Consider the following 16,448-nt stretch of genomic DNA (forward strand, 5'->3'; position numbering starts at 1 on the left):
CAGTTCCCTCATCTGTAAAATGGGGAGGAAGACTGTGAGCCCCACGTGGGACAACCTGATTACCTTGTATCTACCCCAGCGCTTAGAACGGTGCCTTGCACATAGTAAGCGCTTAACAAATACCAACATTATTATTATTATTATTATTAATATTAATTATTTATTAAGCGCTTACTATTACTATTATTTATTAAGCGCTTACTATGTGCCAAGCGTTTCACTCATTCGGTCGTATTTACGGAGCGCTTACCTCAGTGGAAAGAGCACGGGCTGTAGAGTCCGAGGTCATGGTGATGATGATGGCATTTATTAAGCGCTTACTATGTGCAAAGCACTGTTATTACTCTATTTATTTATTTATTTATTTATTTTACTTGTACATTTCTATCCTACTTATTTTATTTTGTTGGTATGTTTGGTTCTGTTCTCCGTCTCCCCCTTTTAGACTGTGAGCCCACTGTTGGGTAGGGACTGTCTCTATGTGATGCCAATTTGTACTTCCCAAGCGCTTAGTACAGTGCTCTGCACATAGTAAGCGCTCAATAAATACGATTGATTGATTGATTGATTCTAAGCGCTGGGGAGATTACAAGGTGATCAGGTGATCCCACAGGGGGCTCACAGTCTTCATCCCCATTTTACAGACGAGGGTACTGAGGCCCAGAGAAGTTAAGTGACTTGCCCGAAGTCACAGAGCTGACAATTGACAGAACTGGGATATGAACCCATGACCTCTGACTCCAAAGCCCGGCCTCTTTTCCACTAAGCCACGCTGCTTCTCTAATAATAATGGCATTTATTGAGCACTTACTATGTGCAAAGCACTGTTCTAAGCGCTGGGGAGGTTACAAGGTGATCAGGTTGTCCCACGGGGGGCTCACAGTCTTCATCCCCATTTTACAGATGAGGGAACTGACTTTCCCAAAGTCACACAGCTAAGTGGTGGAGCCGGGATTTGAACCCACGACCTCTGACTCCAAAGCCCGGGCTCTACTCCAAAGGTCATGGGTTCCAATCCCGGCCCCGCCAACTGTCAGTTGGGTGACTTGGGGCAAAACTTCTCTGTGCCTCGGTTACCTCATCTGGAAAATGGGGATTACGACTGTGAGCCCCTGTGGGACAACCTGTAACCGTCCCAGCGCTTAGAACAGTGCTTGGCACATAGTAAGCGCTTAATAAATGCCTTCATTACTACTGTCATTACTGTTGGGTAGGGACTGTCTCTATATGTTGCCAATTTGTACCTCCCAAGCGTTTAGTACAGTGCTCTGCACATAGTAAGCGCTCAATAAATACGATTGATGATGATGATGATGATGATTACTGTGTACAGAACACTGAACTAAACGCTTGGGAAGTACAATTCCCATTTTCATCTGTAAAATGGGAATGAAGACTGTGAGCCCCCCGTGGGACAACCTGATCACCTTGTAACCTCCCCAGCGCTTAGAACAGTGCTTTGCACATAGTAAGCGCTTAATAAATGCCATCATTATTGTTATTATTACAAGTCGGCAACATATAGAGACGGCCCCTACCCCACAACGGGCCCAGGCGCTGGGGGAGATGCGAGGTAATCAGCTTGTCCCACGTGGGGCTCACAGTCTTAATTCCCATTTTACAGATGAGGTCACTGAGGCACAGAGAAGTGAAGTGACTTGCCCAAAGTCACGCAGCTGATAAGTGGCAAAGCCGGGATTTGAACCCACAACCCCTGACTCCCAAGCCCGGGCTCTTTCCACTGAGCCACGCTGCTTCTAACAAATGCCACAATTAGCGGAAACAGCCCGGGCTGGGGAGTCCAAGGACGCGGGTTAATGATAATAACGGTATTTGTTAGGCGCTTACTATGTGCCAAGCACTGTTCTAAGCACTGGGGTAGATACAAGGTAATCAGGTTGTCCCACGTGGGGCTCACAGGCTTCATCCCCAATTTCCAGATGAGGTCACTGAGGCACAGAGAAGTTAAGTGACTTGCCCAAAGTCACACAACAGACAAGTGGCAGAGGTGGCTTTAGAACCTGTATAATATATATATATATATATATATATGTTTGTACGTATTTATTACTCTATTTTATTTGTACATACTCTATTTTATTTTGTTAATATGTTTTGTTCTCTGTCTCCCCCTTCTAGACTGTGAGCCCACTGTTGGGTAGGGACCGTCTCTATACGTTGCCAACTTATACTTCCCAAGCGCTTAGTACAGTGCCCTGCACACAGCAAGCGCTCAATAAATACGACTGAACGAATGAATGAACCCACAACCTCTGACTCCCAACCCCGGGCTCTTTCCATCCCGGCTCCGCCTCTTATCTGCCATGTGACCTTGGGCAAACCACTTCTCCGGCCCTCATTCAACCGTGTTTATTGAGCGCTTACTGTGTGCAGAGCACTGTACTAAGCTCTTGGGAAGTCCAAATTGGCAGCAGATAGAGACGGTCGCTACCCAACAACGGGCTTACAGTCTAGAGGGGGGGAGAAAGACAACACAACAAGTAGACAAGGCATCCGTAGCAGTGACCTCATCTGTAAAATAAAGATTTAAGACCGTGAGCCCCCATGTAGGACAACCTGATGACGTCGTATGTATCCCGGCGCTTACAGCAGGGCTTGGCACATAGTAAGCGCTTAACAAATATCATCGTCATTATTATTATTTTTTCTTTTCCCCCGCTTCTCTCCCGTCCTTCCCCAGCGCAGGACCCGCGGCCATGGGCAGTGCCAAGAGCGTCCCGGCCACGCCGGCGCGTGCCCCGCCGGTCAACAAGCACCTGGCTCACGTGTCGGACCCCCGCTCCCCCAGTGCCGGCATCCTGCGGACCCCCATCCAGGTACCCGCTCGCCGGCGAAGGGACGCAGGCGGCTCTGGGTTGCGGGCGGTGGACGGGTCTGCTTGTCGTTAAACTGTCCTCTCGTCAGCGCTCAGTACGGTGCTCTGCCCGCGGTGAGCGCTTAAAATAAATCGGAATGACCGTCTCTGGCAGGTGGAGAGTTCCCCACAGTGGAGCCCCCCGACCCCCGTGGAGGTGGAGGAGGAAGAGACGGCCGGCGCCCACCTGCCTCGGGCCGCCGACCCCCGTTCCCCCACCCCCGGCATCAGCCGCACCCCCATGAAGACGGGCGCAGTGGGTGCGTGTGGAGTCGGGGCACGGAGAAGCAGCGAGGCCCGGGGGATATAAAGCAGGCCTGGGAGTTAGAGGGACACGGGTTCTCCTCCCGGCTCCACCTCTTGTCGGCTGGGTGATCTTGGGCAAGTGACTTCACTTCTCTGGGCCTCAGTTCCCTCATCTGGAAAATGGGGATTAAGACGGGCACCCCCATGGGGGCCAAAGATTGGGTCCAACCTGCTTGGATCTACCCCGTTGCTTGGAACAGTGCCTGGCATATCGTCGTCATCATCATCAATCGTATTTATTGAGCGCTTACTGTGTGCAGAGCACTGGACTAAGCGCTTGGGAGGTACAGGTTGGCAACATAGAGAGACAGTCCCTACCCAACAGTGGGCTCACAGTCTAAAAGGGGGAGACAGAGAACAAAACCAAACATACTAATAAAATAAATAGAATAGATATGTACAATTCAAATAAATAGAGTAATAAATATGTACAAACATATATACATATATACAGGTGCTGTGGGGAAGGGAAGGAGGTAAGGTAGGGGGATCATCATCATCATCAATCGTATTTATTGAGCGCTTACTGTGTGCAGAGCACTGGACTAAGCACTTGGGAAGTACAAGTTGGCAACACATAGAGACAGTGCCTACCCAACAGTGGACTCACAGTCTAAAAGGGGGAGACAGAGAACAAAACCAAACATACTAACAAAATAAAATAAATAGAATAGATATGTACAAGTAAAATAAATAAATAAATAGAGTAATAAATATGTACATACATATATACAGGTGCTGTGGGGAAGGGAAGGAGGAAAGGTGGGGGGGATCATCATCAATCGTATTTATTGAGCACTTACTGTGTGCAGAGCACTGTACTAAGCGCTTGGGAAGTACAAGTTGGCAACATATAGAGACAGTCCCTACCCAACAGTGGGCTCACAGTCTATAGTGGCATATAGTAAGCGCTTAACAGATGCCACAAGAAAAATTAAAAAAAAGGAGCTGCCTGGGCCCGGCTGAGACAGCTTCTGCCCTATCCCATTCTCTTGCCCAGGAGGGAAGCAGGAAGCGTTAATTAATATTTAAAGGATTCCTATATGCCAATCACTTAGTTTAAGTGCTGGGATATGACCTTGGGCAAGCCACTTAACTTCTCTGGGCCTCAGTGACCTCACCTCTAAAATGGGGATGAAGCCCGTGAGCCCCACGTGGGACAACCTGATCACCTTGTACCTACTCCAATGGCTAGTACAGGGCTTGGCGCACTTCACTTCTCTGGGCCTCAGTTCCCTCATCTGTAAAATGGGGATGAAGACTGTGAGCCCCATATGGGACAACCTGATCACCTTGTAACCTCCCCAGCGCTTAGAACAGTGCTTTGCATATAGTAAGCGCTTAATAAATGCCATCATCATTATTATTATTATAGTAAGCGCTTAACCAATGCCATCATTATTACAAGATAATCGGGTTGGACTCAGTCCCATATGGAGCTCACAGATAGAGTAGGAGGGCGAACAAGTTGCCAACTTCTACTTCCCAAGCGCTTAGTACAGTGCTCTGCACACAGCAAGTGCTCAATAAATACGAATGAGTGAATTGAAACCCCATTTTATAGATGAGGAAATGGGCCCAGTGAAGAGACTTAGCCAATATATTTGTACATATTTATTACTCTATTTATTTGTACATATCTATTCTATTTATTTTATTTTGTCAGTTTGTTTGGTTTTGTTCTCCGTCTCCCCCTTTTAGACTGTGAGCCCGCTGTCGGGTAGGGACTGGCTCTAGATGTTGCCAACTTGGACTTCCCAAGCGCTTAGTCCAGTGCTCTGCACCTAGTAAGCACTCAATCAATACGATTGATGATGATGATTAGAAACCAGAGCCGTGCTCTTTCCACTAGGCCACTCGGCTTCTCGGGCCTTGGCCGTGGAGGGCCCCCGCCGTTAACCTGCCCCACGTCTCTCTCTCAGAACCCACCGTCCTCCCGGGGAAGCAGCTGAGGGCTGAGTTGGAGGCGGAAGCCCCCGAGGTCTCCTCAGCCCCCCGGCTGGCCACGTCTTCCTCAGTCGCCCTGGAGGCCCCCGTCCCGCTTGGCTCTTGGCTGGGCTCGGGGGCAGAGTCGCCGCCTGCTTCTCCCCTGCAACGCCTCTCTCCCGCGGAAGAGGATGGGCCACCTGCCCCGGTCGGGCCCGGTCAGGCCTCCGACAAGCTCCCGCGAGGCCCAGAGACTCCCCGCTGTGCAGGTACCCGCCGGGCTGGAAGGTGGGGGTATCCGTGGGTGCACCTGGTTGCGGGGGGGGACCCTCCCCTCGCTCTGTTTCTCACCCAGGTGCCAGGGGCCCCCGCAGGAAACCGGCCGGCAAAGCCCTGGGCCGCTCCCCCCTCACCGTCCTGCACGACGACAACTCTCCCGGCCCCCTGCCCTCCCGCCAAGTAAGGAGCCGCGGGCCTGGGGGTGGGCCGGGGGGGGAGGCGGACCCCGGGCCCCCTCCAGCCCTCTGTTTCCTCCCCCTCCATCTCAGGGCAAGCGTCCCGCGGGCCTGGGCGAGAACGCGGGCGAGCGTCCCGGGCTGGGGGCCGGGCGGCCCGTGAACGGCGCGGGGAAGAGCGCGGCGGCGGGGAGCTGCTGCAGGGAACGCCCACGGGACAAGGAGAACCGGCAGCACGGCCCCCTCGTCGATAACTAGGCAGGCCAGAGCCCCCTTCCCCGCACTTCTTTCCTGGCGTCCTTTCGGGGGGCTGGCGACGGAAGGTGCCCGGGGATGGGGAGAAGGACGCAGTCCCCACGCCGATGGCACCGAGCCCAGCGACGCCTGGACTCGATAAGGCCCTGGAGCCTTCCTGGCAGGGGTGGGTTTCGCTCTGCTTGCCCCCTTCTTTCTCCTCCATCCCCCACCCCCGCCAACATCTTTCCAGGCGGACTGACGGGGGAAAAGCGCCATTTTCCACCGCCCTGTGTGTTTGTGTGTATATATACGTGTGGATGTGTGAATAAAGACTCAAGCATTTGTTTTAAAATGGGTGTGGGCGGCAGGATGGAGGTGAGGCTCTTGGTCCCCCCCCACCCAACCCCTCCAACTTTGTGTCCCAGCTGTGTCCCCAGGGTGTAGGAGGTGGCATCGATGCTGAGAGGGCTCTGGTGGGCTGAGGTGAGCACAGGATGGTGTCAGACACCCACATCATACACACCTGTGCCACAGAACCGCTATTTATTGTTGGAGCAAACCACATCCGGGGGAAGGGCTGTGGGGAGGGAGTAAGGGAAGGAGGGGGTGAACGACGAACGACATTCTCCCTCCCTCCTCCACCAAGGTGGGTACTTGCGTGGAAAGGTGTGGGCTGTGTCCGGCTCTGCTCCAGGGGGCTAGGGGCGGCAGCATCTGCTAGGCCCAGGGGTCAGCTAGAAATCACTTGTCCCTGCCCCAGGCCTGGGCCTCACAAGCTGAAGCAAAACTGCCCTGAAGGGCCTGGGGGGAGTGAGGAGGAGGCAGTTTTGGCCTGGGACAGCCCCTCTCCATCCCCCCACCCTCTCTGATCCCACTAGAGAAGCAGCATGGCATACAAGATAGAGCCTGGGACTCAGCAAGTCCTGGGTTTTAATCCCGGCTCCGCCACTTGTCTGCTGTGCGACCCTGGGCAAGTCACTTCATTTCTCTGGGCCTCGGTCACCTCACCTGTGAAATGGGGATCAAGACGGTGAGCCCCGGGTGGGACAGGGAATACGTCCAACCCGGTTTGCTCGTATATGTACTTCCCAAGCACTTAGTACAGTGCTCTGCACACAGTAAGTGTTCAATAAATACGATTGATTGATTGTAGCCACCCCAGTGCTTAGTACAGTGCCTGGCACATAGTAAGCGCTTAACAGATACTACAATTATTATTACTAAGAAAACACTGCGGCTAGAGGGGAGACAAACGTGCACACCATGTGTGCAAGCATGTGGCTGATTCTCATGGAGGCAGGGGTCAGCTGGGTACTCTGTGTGTAGGTATATGGGGGTATCCGCTGCCCCTTTCTGCCCCACTCTGTTCAGTTCCAAATCTTGAGGAAACTGTCCCAGGAGCCTGTGGCCGCCGCCATCCCATCCGCTGTCACCCCCAGGCAGCTGACTCTGTTGTCATGGCCCGAGAGGATCCCTGGGGGACAGTAATAATGATTATGGTACAGCATAAATACGGTGTAATTATGGGGCAGGGACAAGCTTCAGTCCTCGACCACCCCCACCTCGGAGCTGGCAGCCTGGGGCTCCGTGGCAGTGCCTTCCATTGATGAGGATGCCTTCCATTGATGATTGATAATAATAATGGCATTTTTTAAGCGCTTACTATGCAAAGCACTATTCTGATGCCTATGGGCAGAGTTGGGGGGTCCTCATCTGGGGTCCTGCATCAGGATGGGAAGACTACCTCTCCTTCCCCACAGAGTTTACGTACATGCTTATAAATCGTTTATATTAATGTCTGTCTCCCCCTCTAAACTACAAGCTCGCTGTGGGCAGGGAACGTGTCCACCAATTCTGCTGCCTTGGACTCTCCCGAGGGCTCAGTCCAGTGCTCCGCACTCAGTAAGTGCTCAATAAATGACACTGATTGATGAATTGCCCACAGGGACGGGCTGGATCCAAACAGGACTTTCCCGCATCTTGGGAGAAGGACCTTTCCTTCTCCCAAGCAGTGGCGGGGGAGGGTCTGAATAGATGAAACTCCTTATTCTCTCTAGGAAGGGGCAGGGAGGCGATATCTTGCTGATGTTTGGGGCTCAGAAGCCAGATAACATCTCCCGGCCCGGTTCTGGGGACCCGGGGATTGTCCTCCCGCCTTGACCAGGGAGGAAACCGACTGTCCCTGGATCACACATCGGATCTCCCAGGATGTCCATCCCCGGGGGTTGGGGATGGGGGATCGGGGAAAGGAGAGGGGCCGACACCCACCGACGCGCTCGGCCTTCAAGGAGTCCCAGATGTTGCAGTTGAAGTCGTCGTAGCCAGCGAGGAGCAGGCGGCCGCTGCGGGAGAAGGCGACCGAGGTGATGCCGCAGATGATGCTGTCGTGGGCGTAGGTCAGCAGCTCCTGGTCCGCGCGCAGGTCGAACAGACGGCACGTAGCGTCGTCCGAGCCCGTGCAGATGGCCTCGCCGTTGGGGAAGAACTGCGGGATGCCGGACACGCTCAGATCCCAGGCCCCAGACCTCATTCATTCATTCATTTATTCATTCATTCATTCAATTGTATTGAGTACTTACTGTGTGCAGGGTACTTTACTGAGTGCTTGGGAAGTACAAATCGGCGACGTATAGAAACGGTCCCTAACCGACAATGGGCTCACAGCCACAATGGGCTCACAGTCAATCCGGCCACGACTCAGGCCTCATTCATTCAATCGTATTTATTGAGCCCTTACTGTGTACAGAGCACTGTACTAAGCACTTGGGAAGTATAAGTCGGCAACATATAGAGACGGTCCCTACCCAACAGCGGGCTCACATGCTTCGCCCTGTGCCAATCCCCTCGCCACCACCCCCAGGTGCTACATCATGCATCACGCCCCTAATGATAATAATCATGATGGTGATGGCATTTGTTAAGCGCTTACTATGTGTCAGGCACTGTACTAAGAGCTAGGTTAGATATAAGCCAGTCGGGTTGGACACAGTCCCTGTCCCATGTGGGGCTCACAGTCTCCATCCCCGTTTTACTGATGAGGGAACTGAGGCCCGGAGGAGTGAGGTGACTTGTCCAAGGTCTAATAATAATAATAATGATGGCATTTATTAAGCACTTACTATGTGTAAAGCACTGTTCTAAGCGCTGGTGAGGTTACAAGGTGATCAGGTTGTCCCATGGGGGGCTCACAGTCTCCATACCCAGTTTTAAGATGAGGTAACTGAGGCACAGAGAAGTTAAGTGACTTGCCCAAAGTCACACAGCTGACAGTTGGCAGAGCCGGGATTCAAACCCATGACCTCTGGCTCCCAAGCCCGGGCTCTTTTCACTGAGCCACACTGCTTCTAGTCTAGACTGTAAGCCCGCTGTTGGGTAGGGACCGTCTCTATATGTTGCTAACTTGTACTTCCCAAGCGCTTAGTACAGTGCTCTGCACACAGTAAGCGCTCAGTAAATACGATTGAATGAATGAATGAAGGTCTCACAGCAGACAGGTGGGGGAGTGGGGATGAGAACCCAGGCGCTTAGTACAGTGCTCTGCACACAGTAAGTGCTCGATAAATACAAGTGAATAAATGAACCCATGACCTTTTGACCCCCAGGTCAGTGTTCTACCCACAAGGCAATGCAGCGGTCCTGGCCACGCCCCTTTGATGGCTACGCCCACCCTGACCACGCCCCTACAGACCACACCCACAGCGCGCACTTCCGGTCACGCCCATCACCGTGCCACGCCCCTCCTCGCGCCACGGCCCTAACCATGCACTTCCGGTCATGCCCACCTCCGGCGTCACACCCTTAAACCACGCCCCTCTCGCGCCACGCCCCTATTATGCACTTCCGGCCACGCCCATCTCCGCACGCCTCGATCCTAACCACGCCCCCTCCAGGCCCCACAAAGAGCGCCGCGCGTGCGCGTCGCTCCTACCCCCGCCCCCGCAGCAACCTGGCTCAGTGACAACAGCCCGGCCTTGGGAGTCAGAAGTCATGAGTTCTAATCCCGACCCCGCCACTTGTCAGCTGGGTGACATTGGGTAAGTCCCTTTCTCTGAGCCTCAGTTCCCTCGTCTGTAAAATGGGGGTGAAGACTGTGAGCCCTAAGTGGGACAACCTAATAACCTTGTATCTATCCCAGCGCTTAGAATGGTGCTTGGCCCATAGTAAGTGCTTAACAAATGCTAACATTATTATTATAGAGAAGCAGCGTGCCTCAGTGGTAAGAGCCCGGGCTTTGGAGCCAGAGGTCATGGGTTCGAATCCCGGCTCCACCACATGCCTGTTGTGTGACCTTGGGCAAGTCACTTCACTTCTCTGAGCCTCAGTGACCTCATCTGGAAAATGGGGATTAAGACTGTGAGCCCCACGTGGGACAACTTAATCACCTTGTATCCCCCCACCAGCGCTTAGAACAGTGCTTTGCACATAGTAAGTGCTTAACAAATGCCATTATTATTATTATTATTAGTGTGTGCCCCGCCCTGTCAGGCCACGCCCATCTCCAAATTCAGGCTGGCCACGCCCATTTCCAATCACGCTGCTCGCCGAGCGCCATGCCCTCACACGCTCTTCTGCCCCCGGAAGCCACGCCCTCCAAGGCCACGCCCCCGGACATCAAGCCACGCCCATTTCTGGCCACGCCTCTCGTCGCGCGCCACGCTCTTCCGGCCCACAGGACGCCACGCCCTCCCTGGCCTCGTGCCACGCCCATTTCCGGCCCCGCCCATCGCCACGCACCACGCCCTCACAAATCTTCTGGACGCCACGCCTACCCTGGCCTCGGGCCACGCCCATTTCCGGTCACGCCCCCACACCACGCCCCTCACACGCAGGGGACGCCACGCCCACTTCCGGCCCCACCCCTCTCCGCACGCCACGCCCTCTCACGCACTTCCGGCCCCTGCACCACGCCCCCATCTCGCGCCCCGCCCCTCGCCACGACCCCCTACGTCACGTCGGGTGCCACGCCCCTCGCGTGCGCGCGCGCATGCGCGGCGGCCTACGCAGATGGCGTTGATGTCGGACTCGTGGCCGACGAAGGTCTGGCGGCAGGTGCCGTCGCGCACGTCCCACAGCTTGGCGCTGGCGTCGCAGGCGCCCGACACGAAGAGTTTGCAGTCGGGCGACACGGCCAGGCTCATGCAGTCCCCCGTGTGGCCCGCGAACACCGTCTTCTGCTGCCCCGTCTCGATGTCCCACAGGGCGCTGAGGCGGGCAGGGAAAGGGGGGTGGGGGGTCACAGGCCGGCCTCCCGTCCGCGAGGGGGCGCACCTCCTCCCCCACCCCCTGCTCACCAGGTGGTGTCCCCGGAGCTGGTCACGATGTTGTTGTCGTCCAGAAAGCGGCAGCAGGAGAGATAGCCTGCCGGGGCGGGGGGGAAGGGGAAGCCACCGTTACCGCCGTGGGGCGTGGGAATCACCATTTCAGCGCTTAGGACAGTGTTTGGCACATAGTATCATTATTGCTACCTTTAGGGGACGTGGGAATCATCATTACCGCTAGGGGGCGCGCGCGGGACGATACCTGTCGAGGGGGGGGGCAGGAATGATCATTACCGCCAGGGGGCGCGCGCGGGATGGAGCCTGTTGGGGGGAGGGAGTGGCCATTACCGCCAGGGGGCGCAAGGGAGGCCGAGCCTGTCCGAGGTGTGTGAGAGTCACTGTACCGCCAGGGGGCGCACGGGGGGCGGAGCCTATCACGGGGAGGGAGTGGCCATTACCGCCAGGGGGCGCTCGGAGGCGGAGCCTGTCCGAGGTATGTGGGGGTCAATATACTGCCAGGGGGCGCGCGGGGGGCAGGAGTGACCATTTACCGCAAGGGGGCGGAGCCTGGGGGGGCAGGAGTGATCATTACCGCCAGGGGGCGCATTGGGGGCGGAGTCTTTCAGGGGGCGGGAGTGACTATTACCGTTAGAGGGTACAAGGGGGGGCGAGGCCTGGAGGGGAGGAGTGAGTGACCACTACCGCCAAGGGACACAAGCAGGAGTGACCATTACCGCCAGGGGGCGCCCCCTGGACGGAACCGGGTGTGTGTGTGAGAGAGATATCATTACCGCCAGGGGGTGCAAGCGAGAGTGACCATTACCGCCAGGGGGCGCGCGCGGGACGGAGCCGGGGGGGGGGGGGGCAGGAGCGACCATTTCCGCCAGGAGGCGCACGTGAACCCGTTGTTGGGTAGGAACCGTCTCCGTATGTTGCCAACTTGTACTTCCCAAGCGCTTAGTACAGTACTCTGCACATAGCGCTCAATAAATACGATTGAATTAATTAATAAGTGCGGGGGGGGGGAGTGACCATTACCGCCCGGGGGCACGCGCGGGACGGAGCGGGGGGGGGGGGGGGGGGGGGGGAGCAGGAATGACCATTTCCACCAGGAGGCGCACGTGAGCCTGTTGTTGGGTAGGGACCGTCTCCATATGTTGCCAACTTGTACTTCCCAAGCGCTTAGTCCAGTGCTCTGCACACAGTAAGCGCTCAATAAATACAATTGAATAAATGAATGAATTAATTAATTAAGGGCGGGGGAGGGGGAGTGACCATTACTGCCAGGGAGCGTGCGCGGGACGGAGCCTGGGGGGGGGGGGGGAGAGGCAGGAGTGACCATTTCCGCCAGGAGGAGCACATGAGCCCGTTGTTGGGTAGGGACCGTCTCCATATGTTGCCAACTTGTACTTCCCAAGCGCTTAGTACAGTGCTCAGCACACGGTAAGCGCTCAATAAATACGGTTGAATTAATTAATTAATGAGTTGCGGGGGGAGTGACCATTACCGCCAGGGGGCACGCGCGGGACGGAGCGGGGGGGGGGGGCGCAGGAGCGACCATTTCCGCCAGGAGGCGCATGTGAGCCCGTTGTTGGGTAGGGGCCGTCTCTATATGTTGCCAACTTGTACTTCCCAAACGCTTAGTACAGTGCTCTGCACACAGTAAGCACTCAATAAGTACGATTAAATGAAAGAAGGAATGAATTAATTAATGAGTCGGGCGTGGGGGGGGGAGTGACCATTACCGCCCGGGGGCACGCGCGGGACGGAGCCTGGGGGGGGGGGGGGGGGGGGGCAGGAGCGACCATTTCCGCCAGGAGGCGCACGTGAGCCCGTTGTTGGGTAGGGACCGTCTCCATATGTTGCCAACTTGTACTTCCCAAGCGCTTAGTACAGTGCTCTGCACACAGCGCACAATAAGTACGATTGAATTAATTAATTAATTAATTAATTAATGAGTCGGGGGGTGACCATTAACGCCAGGGGGCACGCGCGGGACGGGGCGGGAAGCAGAAGCGACCATTTCTGCCCGGAGGCGCACGTGAGCCCGTTGTTGGGTAGGGACCGTTTCAGTATGTTGCCAACTTGTATTTCCCAAGCACTTAGTACGGTGCTCTGCGCACAGGAAGCGCTCAGTAAGTACGAATGAATGAATGAATTAACTAATTAATGAGTCGGGTGGGGGGCGGGGGGGAGTGACCATTACCGCCAGGGGGCACGCGCGGGACGGAGCCTGGGGGGGGGGGGCAGGAGCGACCATTTCCACCACGTGAACCCGTTGTTGGGTAGGGACCGCCTCCATATGTTGCCTACTTGTACTTCCCAAGCGCTTAGTATAGTGCTCTGCACACAGTAAGCGCTTAATAAATACGAATTAATTAATTAATTAATGGGGGGGAGGTGACCATTACCGCCAGGGGGCATGCGTGGGACGGAGCCTGGGGGGGGGCGGCAGGGGTGACCATTTCCGCCAGGGGGCGCCCGCGGGCTGGCGTGACTATCACCGGCAGGGGGCGCCCGCGGGGGGGGGGGCAGGAGTGACCGTGCCCAGCAGGGGGCGCTCCCTCACCAGCATGGGCGGCCAGCTCCCTGCTGACCTTGACGTGTCCCTCGGGAGATCGGAGGCTGTAGATGGAGCACATGTTGTCCAGCCCCCCGCACGCCACCAAGTTCCCCGACGGGGCGTAGGCACAGGTCATCACCCACGAGGACCGCAGCGGGATGGCGTGGACCTGCGGGCGGGGGGGGGCGGGAGAGCTGGGCTCGGGCCACAACCCGGGGCCCGAGCCCCGGGAGGGGCAGGCGGACACGTAGGGCCGACGCGGCGGTGGCGGCACCTTGTTGGTGGTGTAGGTGTCCCAGACGATCAGCTTCCCGTCCTGAGAGGCGCTCACCAGCAGCCTGGAGGGAGAGTTGAGGCTGGACGCCGCCCGCCCCACCCCTCCCGGCCTCACTTCAATCAATCGACCGTCTTTATTGAGCGCTTGCTGTGTGCAGAGCGCTGTGCTAAGCGCTTGGGAAGTCCCTACCCAACAGTGGGCTCACTTGGAATCGGTGGCCCAGTGCATGGCGTAGATCTTGGCCAGATGTCCCCGCAGGGTCCGCCGGGTCCGCATCTGGATCCGCCCCACCGCCTCCAGCCCGGACACCAGCTGGGAGTTGGGGGGCGCCGGGGGTGGGGGGAGGAAGGGTCAGGCTTTCAGGTGGGGACCCGGCCCGCCTCCACCCTCCCCGCCCCCCACCGCTCCCGTCCGCCCAGGCCTCACCTCCGACAGGGTGGTGTCCGCGCAGGCTTTTCGGGCGTCCTGCGGGGGCGAGGGGGTGTGGGTTTAGACAGAGGAATATAGGGGGGGAGACTTGGGGTCTTCAAGCAATCAATCGTATTTATTGAGCGCTTACTGTGTGCAGAGCACTGTACTAAGCACTTGGGAAGTCCAAGTTGGCAACACAGAGAGACGGTCCCTACCCAACAGTGGGCTCACAGTCTAGAAGGGTCTTCAGAGGTCAGCATTCCCGAGGGTTGGGTCCCGGAGGGGTTGGGGGGCCGCTGAAGGTCGGGGCCTCGGCTTACCGCGATCTGCTTCTTGAGCTGCTCCGCCTCCTGCCGCATCTGCTCCATCTCCCCCATCTGTACCCGGCCCGTCCGTCTGCCCGCCCGGTCGTCTGGTCTCGCCTGTCCGTCTGTGTGTGAGTCCCGCGGGGCGGCCGGCCCGGCGCGGGGGGTGGGCTGTCCCGGCTCCTTCGGGGAAAAGTCTCCAAGGGGAAGCCGAGAGAGGGGAGAAAAGTCAAGGATCCTGGGTCAGCCTCGCCCCCGCCCACCGACAGCAGCCCTGTCTGCCCCCTACCCCGGCCCAGGGCTGCCCCTGCCCTCCCACAGCCTACTCCAGCTTGGACACCCCCATTGTAAACCCCCGATGGCCCTTGGACCGAAGTGGAGAACCAGTTGGGAGTCAAGAGCCAGGCCTGGTCAAATCGTGTGGATTCCAAGAGCCCCCTCCCCGGGTCCGAGGGGGGACCCAAAGAGCTCCGAACCCAATCCTCCCGCCTTCCCCCCCACCCATCCGGGCCTCTTTCCTCGCCCTTGGGGATCCCCGCAAGCCCGGACCCTAGCTGACTCCCAGTCAGTCTCCCCCAGCCTCTGTCTCCGTCTCCCCCTTCGCCCGCTCTGTGGGGCACCTGCGCCCGCTCCGCTGGCGGTGGGCAGGGCCGGGGGCGGGGAGGGTGGCACTAGGCAAATGAAATCAGGTCCCCGGAGAGGCGAGGGTCGGCGGGGGGGACGTCGAGGACAGGCCAAGGTTGAGGGGAGAATGAGGGTCCCTGGATAGGCTGGGAAGATGGGGCCTGGTGCCGGCGTGGACCTGGGTCTCCGGACTCTAAAGACCCTCTCCTTTTTCCTGCACCGTCGAGGCCCCAGCAGAATAAGGGGTGGGGGGGATGGCAGAGTCGGGGGGCGGTCGGGCTGCAGGCGGAGATAAGCGCATCCTACCTCCCCGGATTAGGATAATGGAAGGAGGATTAGGTGGGAGGGGAGGAGAGTGTCACCAAAGGAGCAGCCGCACCCCCTCACCTCGCCCCTCATGAGCCTGCACTACTTGTTCCCGGAGAGGGAGGGTCCTGCTCAGCACCCCCTCACCCCAAAAATGCAGTTGGGGGGTGCTCTTTCCCGTCCAGAGGGTGTGGGGTGGGTGGGGGTCCCTTGGGGAGGGGCCGAGGCGGGAGAAGAGGCCGCCGAGATTAGAGGCGATGGAGCTGGATAATCCTCAGCCGGGCGCAGTCCACGCCAGCTGCTCACAGCCCTGCGGGGTGGAGGGAGGAGGGGGTGCTTGGCTCCGCCACCTACGTGACCCCCGTGGCTGACGGACCAGGAGGGATCCCGGGGTCCCCGAGGGACTGCCCCCCTTCCCGTCCCTCCCGCCGACCCCGTTCCTCGCCCGGCCGGGATGGGCCGGGCTGGCGAGCCGAGCCGCTGGGACTTTGCATGGAGGGGAGAGGGTGGGAGGGCGGGGATTTCCCTAGCAAATCTGGGTGGGGGCGGCCAGAGGGGTCGACCCCGGCACGGCCTATCCCGGGCCCGCCGCTCACAAACGCACACGGCACGCGGCCCGTCATTGCTGGATGGCTTTATTTCACACCTCGGGGATTGGGGCCCAGGAAGGCCGCACCTTTCCCTTCCTCAACCCCCCACTCCGTTTTGAGAAATCCCGCGCCCCAAAGCCCCCCCCCTTTCCCCGGCCCGAGCCCCCGTGGACCGTTCCGAAGGCCCGGGGTGGAGCGGTGGGGGTGGGGATGACCACCCTTGGGTGGCTCTATTCTATTTATTTTATTTTGTTAATATGTTTGGTTTTCGTCCTCTGTCTCCCCCTTCTAGACTGTGAGCCCACCGCTGGGTAG

The 16,448-nt window shown here is 57.5% G+C and overlaps 2 protein-coding genes across 2 annotated transcripts; one reads left to right on the plus strand and one right to left on the minus strand.

The window, feature by feature from the left end:
• Positions 1-2,717: 2,717 nt before the first annotated feature.
• On the plus strand, positions 2,718-6,131 carry CDCA3 (cell division cycle associated 3). The gene is made up of 5 exons (XM_038768024.1): positions 2,718-2,837; positions 2,991-3,135; positions 5,104-5,376; positions 5,463-5,566; positions 5,656-6,131. Exons 1-5 carry the CDS (start codon positions 2,718-2,720, stop codon positions 5,818-5,820), a joined length of 807 nt encoding a protein of 268 aa, XP_038623952.1. The 3' UTR covers positions 5,821-6,131.
• Positions 6,132-6,997: 866 nt separating this feature from the next.
• GNB3 (G protein subunit beta 3) lies at positions 6,998-14,783 on the minus strand. Its single transcript, XM_038767966.1, has 9 exons — positions 14,629-14,783; positions 14,324-14,362; positions 14,103-14,209; positions 13,895-13,958; positions 13,627-13,789; positions 11,091-11,157; positions 10,800-11,001; positions 8,068-8,284; positions 6,998-7,273 (listed from the first exon to the last, which is right to left on the minus strand). The coding sequence occupies exons 1-9, from the start codon at positions 14,683-14,685 to the stop codon at positions 7,167-7,169; spliced, it is 1,023 nt and encodes a 340-aa protein (XP_038623894.1). The 5' UTR covers positions 14,686-14,783; the 3' UTR covers positions 6,998-7,166.
• Positions 14,784-16,448: the final 1,665 nt, after the last annotated feature.

This window comes from Tachyglossus aculeatus, chromosome 27 (genome assembly GCF_015852505.1).
Source record: "Tachyglossus aculeatus isolate mTacAcu1 chromosome 27, mTacAcu1.pri, whole genome shotgun sequence".
Lineage (NCBI taxonomy): Eukaryota > Metazoa > Chordata > Mammalia > Monotremata > Tachyglossidae > Tachyglossus > Tachyglossus aculeatus.